The sequence below is a fragment of the Anomaloglossus baeobatrachus genome, chromosome 8, assembly GCF_048569485.1.
Source record: "Anomaloglossus baeobatrachus isolate aAnoBae1 chromosome 8, aAnoBae1.hap1, whole genome shotgun sequence".
NCBI classification, from domain to species: Eukaryota; Metazoa; Chordata; class Amphibia; order Anura; family Aromobatidae; genus Anomaloglossus; species Anomaloglossus baeobatrachus.
The window spans coordinates 34,239,854-34,252,474 of NC_134360.1; the positions used below are offsets into that span (position 1 = coordinate 34,239,854).

The 12,621-nt window shown below is 47.2% G+C and overlaps 1 protein-coding gene across 1 annotated transcript in view; it reads left to right on the top strand.

The window, feature by feature from the left end:
- PLXNB1 (plexin B1) overlaps positions 1-12,621 on the top strand; it is a 265,650-nt gene that overhangs the window by 233,766 nt on the left and 19,263 nt on the right. The window contains exons 21-30 of the mRNA XM_075321426.1: positions 221-463; positions 3,240-3,416; positions 3,603-3,751; positions 7,127-7,227; positions 10,320-10,537; positions 10,616-10,794; positions 11,795-11,861; positions 11,957-12,103; positions 12,190-12,367; positions 12,451-12,554. Coding sequence (XP_075177541.1) covers positions 221-463; positions 3,240-3,416; positions 3,603-3,751; positions 7,127-7,227; positions 10,320-10,537; positions 10,616-10,794; positions 11,795-11,861; positions 11,957-12,103; positions 12,190-12,367; positions 12,451-12,554 — 1,563 coding nt within the window. The remainder of the gene's footprint in view (positions 1-220; positions 464-3,239; positions 3,417-3,602; positions 3,752-7,126; positions 7,228-10,319; positions 10,538-10,615; positions 10,795-11,794; positions 11,862-11,956; positions 12,104-12,189; positions 12,368-12,450; positions 12,555-12,621) is intronic.

Here is a 12,621-nt window from a genome sequence, read left to right on the forward strand (position 1 = left end):
TAATTTTCTATATAGTTGGTGATTTAACCTGCTTTAGAGAGAGGAACCACCAAAGGGGCTTCTGTCTATTTTCAGGTTCTAAATATCAGACCCCTCCAATAAAGACGTGGTGAGTGACCTATGCCATCACTTCTTCAGATGGGAGTACCCCTTTATGATTAATGGTGACCCTAACCTTGTGGGATCTTCTTGTTCATCCTCCGCTGTTGTCTCTCTGCAGTTTGAGGAGCTTTGCCAGGTGAATTCATCCTTCCTGCTGCTTTGTAAGACGCCGGCCATTAACCCTTTACACTGGAACGCCCGAGTCGACGTAGAATTCATTCTGGATAATCTTCGCTTCAATTTCACTGTCATTAACTCGGCTCCATTCACCTACGTGCCAGACCCGGTGCTCAGGCATCTGAATGCCGAGGATCCAGCCAAACCATATCGGCACAAGCCCGGCAGCGTGATCTCCGTGGAGGTAGGAAACGTCCAGACACTTAAAGGGGGAGGGTCAATGTTTATAGGAATAAAGCGGTGGTGTATAATGAGTGTTAATTTTTCACCATTTTCAGGGTCGATGCTACATGTCAGTGAATTGCCTAAAACAGCCCCTATCCCCATCCCCTGTCAATAAAGCGATTTTGAATTTAAATTTGAATTTCAGTTTAAATTTGAATTTGAATTTCAACATTCTTGTTCAGTTAGGCTGCTTTCACACATCAGTTTTTTGCAATCAGGCACAATCCGGTGCTTTGCAGAAAAAATGCATCCGTTTTTCTTTTTGCCGCCGGATGCATTTTTTCCTCATAGACTTGCATTAGCGCCGTATTGTGCCGCATGGTCTTGTATTGCTTCCGGTTTTTGCCGGATGTGGCATATTTAGCCGATGCGGCGGCCGGATGGATCTTTGCTTGCAGCGTTTTTTGTCTGCGGCGAAAAACCGCATCGCACGGAACGCGGCGCAATTTACAATGCAAGCCTATAGACGCCGGATGCGGCGGCCTGCGGCAAAAAAACGCATCCAGCGGCCGGATGTGGTTTTTTGAACTGCGCATGCTCGGTATCAAAACAGATCCGTCAAAAAGCGGACAGGCCGCATGGAAAAACGTATGCAACGTATCCGTTTTTTTCGCCGCATCCGGTGCATAGGATTTTGAGCTGGATTGTGCCTGATGCAGAAAAACTGATGTGTGAAAGCAGCCTAAGGCGGCAGCAGCACAATCCGGCTCAAAAACATATGCAACGGATGCGGCGAAAAAAACGGATCCGTTGCATAAGTTTTTCCATGCAGCCCGTCTGCTTTTTGACAGATGCGGCTTCATACTGAGCATGTGCAGTACAAAAAAAACGTATCCGGCGGCCGGATGCGATTTTTGCCGCAGGACGCCACATCCGGCGTCCATAAACTTGCATTGGGAATCGCGCCGGATTCGGCGCAATGCGGTTTTTTCACCGCACAAAAAAGTGCCAGGCAACGTTCCATCCGGCCGCCGCATGGGCTAAATATGCCACATCCGGCAAAAAACGGACGCAACGCAAGGCCATGCGGCACAATACAGCGCTAATGCAAGTCTATGCGGGAAAAAACGCAACTGGCGGCAAAAAAAACGGTTGCGTATTTTCTGCAGCACGCCGTATTGTGCCGCACGGCAAAAACAGGATGTGTGAAAGCAGCCTTAAACACCCTGAAAACCTGTTCTGACCTAAATACAATTCACAGCTGAGGGTTTGCTACAGTTGTATCCAGATTAGGCAATCTTCTGTGACCCAGACTGATACATTTTACCTGAACTGATACATTGTAGCAAGGTATCAGGACAGTGGAGAGATGCAAGTGCAAGATATAGGTTGGATCCGTAAGTTACAATTGCACAGGAAACGTAATATGCTTTGGTTTGAGGCTAAAAATAATTTTTACAATGGAGTTTCGTTAAAAATTTTGAATTGTTTGGCTTTTAAGTGTTTTTTTTATTTGGACATTCAACTTTGATGTGATCTGTGGTCATAAATCGCCTGAGAGGAGCTCAGAAAAAGACAGAAGAGTCACAAGCTCCCCAGCAGATCATCATAGCGAGCTCACTGAAGGATTCTCAATGAACTCATTCTGCAGCCGATAATAGAACTTTGATGTGGTCATAAATCAGCTGAGAGGAGCTCAGAAAAAGACAGAAGAGTCACAAGCTCCCTAGCAGATCATCATAATGAGCTCACTGAAGGATTCTCAGTGAACTCATTATGCGGCCTATAATAGAACTTTGATGTGGTCTTTGGTTATAAATCTGCTGAGAGGAGCTCAGGAATAGACAGAGAAGAGTCACAAGCTCCCCAGCAGATCATCATAGCGAGCTCACTAAAGGATTCTCAGTGAACTCATTCTGCAGCCGATAATAGAACTTTGATGTGGTCTGTGGTCATAAATCAGCTGAGAGGAGCTCAGAAAAAGACAGAGAAGAGTCATAAGTTCCCCGTCAGATCATCATAGCGAGCTCACTGAAGGATTCTCAGTGAACTCATTCTGCAGCCGATAATAGAACTTTGATGTGGTCATAAATCGGCTGAAAGGAGCTCAGAAAAAGACACAAGAATCATAAGCTCCCCAGCAGATCATCATAGCGAGCTCACTGAAGGATTCTCCGTGAACTCATTCTGTGGCCTATAATAGAACTTTGATGTGGTCTGTGGTCATAAATCAGCTGAGAGGAGCTCAGAGAAACACAGAGAAGAGTCACAAGCTCCCTGTCAGATCCTCATAGTGAGCTCACTGAAGGATTCTCAGTAAACTCATTCTGCATCCTTTACTAGTCCGTGTAACACAGTGACAATATGAGAAAAATGGAGCAAAATTATTAATAGAACCAATTGAAAATTTTTTTAGCCACAAATACAAGCAGGTAAGTGAAAAAATAAGTGTAGCCCTGATGTCAGCAGGTCGGAAATTTTGACCACCTCTACAGCACGAAGTAGGGGCACGTTTACTAGATTATGTTGGCACAGGAACATTTTTTTTAAACACATCCAATTGTGGAAATTATTATTATTCCAAGATCTATTGATTAAAGTGAACTTTAAATGAACTTTAAGGGAAGCTCGGCTCCACACTAGCCCCCCTGGTAGCCCATAGCTGGAGCATTGTAGTGCTATATACTTGGTCCGCCATAGTGTATTGTATAAAGTCCACGTGCCACCATAGGACGGGTAGATTTAGGTGGCACACGTGTCGTCTGGACAGATATGACCTCTTGTTTTATTCTTAGGGAGAGAATCTGGACCTGGCTATCACAAAAGAAGAGATGATCGCAATGGTGGGGGATGGAGTCTGCACAGTGAAGACCCTCACGAGTAACCACCTTTATTGTGAGCCCCCGGAGAAGCAGCCGACCCCTCGTTACCCATCCAAGAGAGAAGGCGTGGACTCCCTGCCTGAGTTTACAGTAAGGAGCTGTGCAAATCCCCAAATGATCACTATACAGACAAGGGAATTCTGGGAGATTTCAGCTCTGAAGCTTGTGGAATTGTGACTGCAGCTCAGTACAGGATGATAAATCCAATAATAGGCACAACATGTATTTTTCCCATAAAGATGAGACTCCCATATTATGATTTATTTTTTTCTGTAGGTGCAGATAGGAGGAATTGATTTGGTTCTCGGGAAGGTCCAGTATGATACGGAGAGTCAGCTCACCTTCCCGCTGGAGGCTCAGATCAGCTTGGGAGTTGGGGCGTCTTTTGTGGCTCTGATCGTTCTCATCATTGTACTAATATACAGGTAGGTCGGATCCAACCGTCCTAATAGAGAGGTATAGAAAAAGTATATAGTGACGTATAGGGAATGTCTACCATCTCCTTTATTAAATACTAGAAGGTGGCCCGATTCTACGCATCGGGTATTCTAGAATTTACGTATTGTGTAGTTCATGTATGATTTTTGTTATATATATATATAGATGTTGTTGTGTGTAGTTACCAAGTGTTTGTGTAGGGGCTGTACATGTTCTGGGTGTTGTCTTGGTGTGGCGGGGGGTGACAGCGGTGTTGTTTGTGTGTTGCGTTGTGTGTGTTGCGTGTGTTGCGTTGTTTGTGGAGCTCTGTGTGTCTGTAGCATTGTGTGTGTGTTGCGTGGTTTGTGTGTGTGTTTTGGGGGGAGGTATGTTTTGTGCAGTGTGTGTGTGTTGCGCGGTATGTGCGTATATTTATGTATGCTGCGGTGTTTGTGTGTTGGGTGTTGTGTGTGTGCAGCGTTGTCTGTGTGTGTGGGTGTCTGTGTAGGGCGGTGTTTGTGTTTCCCAGTGTGTGTGTGTTGTGCAGTGCGCATGTGTGTGTGTGTTGGGGGGAGGTGTGCACCTCCCATCGTGCTCCATCCTCCATGCTGCGCACACCCCATCGTGCTCCATCCCTCAAGCTGCGCACCCCCCATCGTGCTCCATCCCCTAAGCTGCGCACCCCCCATTGTGCTCCATCCCCCATGCTGCGCACCCCCCATCGTGCTCCATCCCCCATGCTGCGCATTCCCCATCGTGCTCCATCCCCCATGCTGCGCATTCCCCATCGTGCTCCATCCCCCATGCTGCGCATTCCCCATCGTGCTCCATCCCCCATGCTGCGCATTCCCCATCGTGCTCCATCTCCCATGCTGCGCACTCCCAAACGTGCTCCATCCGCCATGCTGCGCACTCCCAAACGTGCTCCATCCGCCATGCTGCGCACTCCCTATCGTGCTCCATCCCCCATGCTGCACACCCCCCATAGTGCTCCATCCCCCATGCTGGCCGCAGCATCAGCCTCTGTGCCCGCAGCATCAGCCTCTGTGCTCGCAGCATCAGCCTCTGTGCCTGCAGCATCAGCCTCTGTGCCCGCAGCATCAGCCTCTCTGCCCGCAGCATCAGCCTCTCTTCCCGCAGCATCAGCCTCTCTGCCCGCAGCATCAGCCTCTGTGCCCGCAGCATCAGCCTCTGTGCCCGCAGCATCAGCCTCTGTGCCCGCAGCATCAGCCTCTCTGCCCGCAGCATCAGCCTCTCTGCCCGCAGCATCAGCCTCTGTGCCCGCAGCATCAGCCTCTGTGCCCGCAGCATCAGCCTCTGTGCCCGCAGCATCAGCCTCTGTGCCCGCAGCATCAGCCTCTCTCCTCTCAGCCTCCCCCCTCCCAGCCTTCCCCAGGATCAGCCTCTCTCCTCCCAGCCTCCTCCAGCATGCCGTGCTCCTCTGCTGCCACTCACAGATCCGATCGTTCACACTCACACCCACCCACCCGATCGCATACACTCACACCCACCCGATCGCATACACTCACACCCACCCGATCGCATACACTCACGCACACACACATTGACGATATTACACATAGGCGCTCATACTCACAACATCCGGAGATACCACATGCTTCCGGCCATGTGATCCTCCGGCAGGTCCTGAAAGCTCACAGCACAGTACCGCCGCCGAGAAGCAAGCGATATCCCAGGATGTTGTGAGTGTGTGGATGTGATGTGTGTGTGAGAGTGAGTGTGATCTGATGTGTGTGTGTGTGTACTCACCTGGGGCTCCGTGTCAGTTGGGGGAATGCGTGCGGGGGCGGGGCCAGAGCGAGCGTGCATTGCGTGAGGGGGGCGGGGCCTGCAGAGAGCCGGGGCGAGAGGCCAATCCGTGGGGGGGGGCGGGGCCATGGCGAGCCCAGCGGCCAATCAGCTTTGTGTCACCGTAAGGACACAATTTTGGAGCATGACAGACAGACAGAATAAGGCAATTATATATATAGATGTGGTTAATTCTGCACTGATTACTTTCTAAATATTTTCTTAGTTGCCAGAGGTCATTTTTTTTCTGATACCTGGCTCCAAATCCTCTGCATAGTTCTGAACATCTCTCTACCTACAGTCACCACTAGGGGGAGCTCCCTGTATACAAAGATACATGATAAGATCCTGCCTGCAGCCACCACTAGGGGGAGCTCCCTGTATACAGAGATACATGATAAGATTCTGTCTGCAGTCACCACTAGGGGGAGCTCCCTGTATACAGAGATACATGATAAGATCCTGCCTGCAGCCACCACTAGGGGGAGCTCCCTGTATACAGAGATACATGATAAGATTCTGTCTGCAGTCACCACTAGAGGGAGCTCCCTGTATACAGAGATATATGATAAGATCCTGTCTGCAGCCACCACTAGGGGGAGCTCCCTGTATACAGAGATACATGATAAGATTCTGTCTGCAGTCACCACTAGAGGGAGCTCCCTGTATACAGAGATATATGATAAGATACTGTCTGCAGCCACCAATAGGGGAAGCTCCCTGTATACAGCGATACACAAGATCCTGTCTGCAGTCACCAATAGGAGGAGCGCCCTTCATACAGAGATACATGATAAGATTCTGTCTGCAGTCACCACTAGGGGGAGCTCCCTGTATACAGAGATACATGATAAGATTCTGTCTGCAGTCACCACTAGGGGGAGCTCCCTGTATACCGGGATACATGATAAGATTCTGTCTGCAGCCACCACTAGGGGGAGCTCCCTGTATACAGAGATACATGATAAGATTCTGTCTGCAGTCACCACTAGGGGAGCTCCCTGTATACAGAGATACATGATAAGATTCTGTCTGCAGCCACCACTAGGGGAGCTCCCTGTATACCGGGATACATGATAAGATTCTGTCTGCAGCCACCACTAGGGGAGCTCCCTGTATACAGAGAAACATGATAAGATCCTGTCTGCAGCCACCACTAGGGGGAGCTCCCTGTATACAGAGAAACATGATAAGATCCTGTCTGCAGTCACCACTAGGGGGAGCTCCCTGCATACAGAGATACATGATAAGATTCTGTCTGCAGCCACCACTAGGGGGAGCTCCCTGCATACAGAGATACATGATAAGATTCTGTCTGCAGCCACCACTAGGGGGAGCTCCCTGCATACAGAGATACATGATAAGATTCTGTCTGCAGCCACCACTAGGGGGAGCTCCCTGCATACAGAGATACATGATAAGATTCTGTCTGCAGCCACCACTAGGGGGAGCTCCCTGTATACAGAGATGCATAAGGTTCTATTTGAAGCCACCACTAGGGGGAGCTCACACATTTTTCTAATTTGTTTCTGAAAAATAACACCCCTTTGTCCTTATTCACTGTGACTTCTCAGGAGGAAAAGCAAGCAAGCGCTGAGGGATTACAAGAAAGTTCAGATTCAGCTGGAAAACTTGGAAACTAGTGTCAGAGATCGCTGCAAGAAGGAATTTACAGGTAACTTATGTCTATGTCCTATTATTCCTATTATTACTGGTGGTGGAATATTTGTGGGTCATCAGAAAGGGACTTATTCTTTGAGTTTTGTGTCAAACATATTTCTAAAATATCTTGGATTTTTTTCTATTATGTTTTAAAAAAATTGACTTTCAGTATTCACTCCGAGCGTTACTGTAGTTGACATCTCAGCAGTCATCACATTATCAGCACAGGCAGGATAACTAAAGGCATCAGCTATACAGATCACACACACAGGAGACGCTATTCACAATACCTGGTGTCACAGTCACTTCTTGCCCCTTCCTGCACTGTGAGCTCTGCAAAACTCACATAACATACCCACAACAATGTCCTATAGAGCATGATTATTATACTCCACCATTGAAGTCAACAAGTCATCTCCAGACTATAGGATCTTATGGTCTATGTGCTGTCATGTCACAGCTCACCTCCTTCTCCTGTATAATCACTGATAACACCTCTATATTCAGTAGGTAACACAGGATCACCCATTCACAATAGGGGGTGTCACAGCTCACCTCCTCTTCCTCCTGTACAATGACTGATATCACCTCTATATACAGTAGATAACACAGGATCCATCATTCACAATAGGGAATGTCATAGGTCACCTCCTCCTGTATAATCACTGATAAAACGTCTATACACAGTAGATAACACATGGAATAGGTCAGAACTCATGTCCTCCTTTTCCTGTACAATGACTAATAACACCTCTATATACAGTATATAATACAGGATTATCTATTCACAATAGGAGATGTCACACCTCACCACCTCCTGATATCCCCTCTATATACAGGAAATAACACAGGATCCATTCATAATAGATGTCACAGCTCACCTCCTCTCCCTCTTCTACAATAACTGATAACACCTCTATATACAGTAGATAATACAGGATCCACCATTCACAATAGGTGATATCACAGCTCACCTCCTCCTATATAATGCCTAATTATATAGATATATATATATATATATATATATATATATATATATATATATATATATATATATATATATATATATATATATATATACACAGTTAGGTCCAGAAATATTTGGACAGTGACACAATTTTCGCGAGTTGGGCTCTGCATGCCACCACATTGGATTTGAAATGAAACCTCTACAACAGAATTCAAGTGCAGATTGTAACGTTTAATTTGAAGGTTTGAACAAAAATATCTGATAGAAATTGGAGGAATTGTCACATTTCTTTACAAACACTCCACATTTTAGGAGGTCAAAAGTAATTGGACAAATAAACCAAACCCAAACAAAATATTTTTATTTTCAATATTTTGTTGCGAATCCTTTGGAGGCAATCACTGCCTTAAGTCTGGAACCCATGGACATCACCAAACGCTGGGTTTCCTCCTTCTTAATGCTTTGCCAGGCCTTTACAGCCGCAGCCTTCAGGTCTTGCTTGTTTGTGGGTCTTTCCGTCTTAAGTCTGGATTTGAGCAAGTGAAATGCATGCTCAATTGGGTTAAGATCTGGTGATTGACTTGGCCATTGCAGAATGTTCCACTTTTTTGCACTCATGAACTCCTGGGTAGCTTTGGCTGTATGCTTGGGGTCATTGTCCATCTGTACTATGAAGCGCCGTCCGATCAACTTTGCGGCCTTTGGCTGAATCTGGGCTGAAAGTATATCCCGGTACACTTCAGAATTCATCCGGCTACTCTTGTCTGCTGTTATGTCATCAATAAACACAAGTGACCCAGTGCCATTGAAAGCCATGCATGCCCATGCCATCACGTTGCCTCCACCATGTTTTACAGAGGATGTGGTGTGCCTTGGATCATGTGCCGTTCCCTTTCTTCTCCAAACTTTTTTCTTCCCATCATTCTGGTACAGGTTGATCTTTGTCTCATCTGTCCATAGAATACTTTTCCAGAACTGAGCTGGCTTCATGAGGTGTTTTTCAGCAAATGTAACTCTGGCCTGTCTATTTTTGGAATTGATGAATGCTTTGCATCTAGATGTGAACCCTTTGTATTTACTTTCATGGAGTCTTCTCTTTACTGTTGACTTAGAGACAGATACACCTACTTCACTGAGAGTGTTCTGGACTTCAGTTGATGTTGTGAACGGGTTCTTCTTCACCAAAGAAAGTATGCGGCGATCATCCACCACTGTTGTCATCCGTGGACGCCCAGGCCTTTTTGAGTTCCCAAGCTCACCAGTCAATTCCTTTTTTCTCAGAATGTACCCGACTGTTGATTTTGCTACTCCAAGCATGTCTGCTATCTCTCTGATGGATTTTTTCTTTTTTTCAGCCTCAGGATGTTCTGCTTCACCTCAATTGAGAGTTCCTTAGACCGCATGTTGTCTGGTCACAGCAACAGCTTCCAAATGCAAAACCACACACCTGTAATCAACCCCAGACCTTTTAACTACTTCATTGATTACAGGTTAACGAGGGAGACACCTTCAGAGTTAATTGCAGCCCTTAGAGTCCCTTGTCCAATTACTTTTGGTCCCTTGAAAAAGAGGAGGCTATGCATTACAGAGCTATGATTCCTAAACCCTTTCTCCGATTTGGATGTGAAAACTCTCATATTGCAGCTGGGAGTGTGCACTTTCAGCCCATATTATAGATATAATTGTATTTCTGAACATGTTTTTGTAAACAGCTAAAATAACAAAACTTGTGTCACTGTCCAAATATTTCTGGACCTAACTGTATATATACATATATATATATATATATATATATATATATATATATATATATATATATATATATATATATATATATATATATATATATATAATATAATTTGTTTAAAACTTTGTATTTTGCATTTATGTGTTCTGAGCCGCTCTGAGTCTTTGGAGAGGGGCGGCATACGAGTTTGACAAATAAATAAATATATAGTAGATAACACAGGATCCACCATTCACAATAGGTGATGTCACAGCTCACCTCCTCCTCTTGTGATCCGTTCCCTTGATTGCAGGTCCACGTCCGGATTCTTTGTTGTTGCTCCGATGTATTTGGAGCCATCACCGTCCTCTTGTAAAGTTTCTTGATCTCTTTTCTTTGGCTTTCATAGATCTCATGACGGAGATGATGGATCTCACCAGTGATCTGGTTGGCACCGGGATCCCCTTCCTGGATTACAAGTCATACGCAGAGAGGATATTCTTCCCAGGTCACCGGGAGTCTCCGCTGCACAGAGACCTGGATGTCCCGGAGGGTCGGAGGCAGACTGTGGAGCAGGGATTAGTGCAGCTATCAAACCTCCTGAACAGCAAACTGTTCCTCACCAAGGTACGAGGCGTCCGAGCTCCGACATGACGAGCGGGGCAGTGATTGAGTGTCCTTTTCTCACCATTGTCCTCCTCACAGTTTATCCACACTCTGGAGAGTCAGCGCACCTTCTCCGCCCGTGACCGCGCTTATGTGGCGTCTCTCCTCACTGTCTCTCTTCACGGGAAGCTGGAATATTTCACAGACATCTTGAAGACACTCCTCAATGATCTCGTAGAACAATATGTCGCCAAGAACCCCAAGTTGATGTTGAGGAGGTGAGGAGCGTGGCCTTTCATAGACAGTTCGGGTCTTTTATTCTGCAGGGAAATGTAGGTTGGTCTTGAGCGAATCTGAAATAGAAAGGTTCAGTTCTTCAGGCCAAAAGTTGTCAATTTTTGCTTTTCTTTTGTTCCCGCTGCTCCCCTGGTGCTGCTGTTTTCTGGTAAATCCGCCAAATGGTTCCAGAGATCCGGGCCTTATTATTTACTGCTTATTCCATAAAAATTAGGGGGTGTCGCACCTTGTTAATTATGCAGAGCAGCCTAAAGATACTCCCCTGGGGACCCCGTGAGCTGCTCCTCCCTGGGGACCCCGTGAGCCGCTCCTCCCTGGGGACCCCGGGAGCGACTCCCCCCTGAGGACCCTATGAGCCGCTCCTCCCTGGGGACCCCGTGAGCCCCTCCCTCTAAGGACCCCGGGAGCGACTCCCCCCTGGGGACCCCATGAGCCGCTCCTCCCTGGGGTCCCCGTGAGCCCCTCCCTCTAAGGACCCCGGGAGCGACTCCCCCCTGGGGACCCAATGAGCCGCTCCTCCCTGGGGACCCTGGGAGCCGCTCCTCCCTAGAAATCCTGTGAGCCACTCCCTCTAAGGACCCCCATGAGCCACTCCCCCCTGGGGACCCCGTAAGATGCACCTTCCTGGGGACCCCGTGAGATGCACCTTTCTGGGGACCCCGTGAGCCGCTCTTTCCTGGGGACCCCGTGAGACGCACCCGCTTTGGAAGACAATAAAAAAGGCCCAGATCACTAAAACTGTACATAAAAAAAAAAAACAAAACAGGATACTCAGGGAGCAACGGGAATAAAATAAGAGACGTAACTGGACACTTTTGCCCAGGAGACTGGTCCTCTTCAAAGGGTCAATCGATAGTTACCTCCAATAGGGGGCACTGTAAATGTTCTTCTGGATTAGAGCTAATTTGCATACTCTTTCCCATAATACATTGCCTCAACGCCTTAGTAATGCCATCATTTTCTATTGGTGTCCATCTCTAGGACCGAAACTGTGGTTGAGAAGCTCCTGACCAACTGGATGTCCATCTGCCTTTACTCTTTCGTGAGGGTACGTCTGAGAAAGTGGGAGGGGCTGAGTGCAGGGGTGCAAGGAAAAAGTGCCAAAATGAGTGTCAATGTATGTGGCTTATGTCCCCCATTCAGGATTCGGCAGGAGAACCTCTATATATGTTATTTCGAGGCATTAAACATCAAGTGGACAAAGGTCCAGTAGATTGTGTGACCGGGAAAGCCAAGTATACGCTCAATGATAACCGCCTGCTGAGGGACGACGTGGAGTACAAGACCTTGGTGAGGACGGAAGACGCCTATGGAGTCCAACGCCTTTCGGGGAAGCTAAAAGCCATATTCACATGGGTGCGCTTTGCTTTTTGTAGACGCTGAATGCGATTACTCAACCCACCACTGGCAGCGTTGTAGAAGAGGAAGGTCAAGGAGTCGCCGTGAAGATACTGGACTGTGATACCATCACTCAAGTCAAAGAGAAGATCCTGGACCAGGTTTATAAAGGGACACCCTGCTGTCTCCGTCCCTGCCCGGAGAGCCTGGACCTGGGTGAGTCCAACAACTTCTATACTTGACTTGTAGGCTCCAGAAATCTCTCCAGTCCTAACCGTCTGCTCTTGTTTTCCCGGTAGAATGGAGATCGGGGTTGGCCGGACACCTCATCCTCTCTGATGAAGATCTAACATCAGTGGTTCAGGGGTCATGGAAGCGGATCAACACCCTGCAACATTACAAGGTGCGGACCCCCAGAATTATTAATCGAATTCCCGAAGTATCAACCCAAAACTTCAATCCAACAAAGT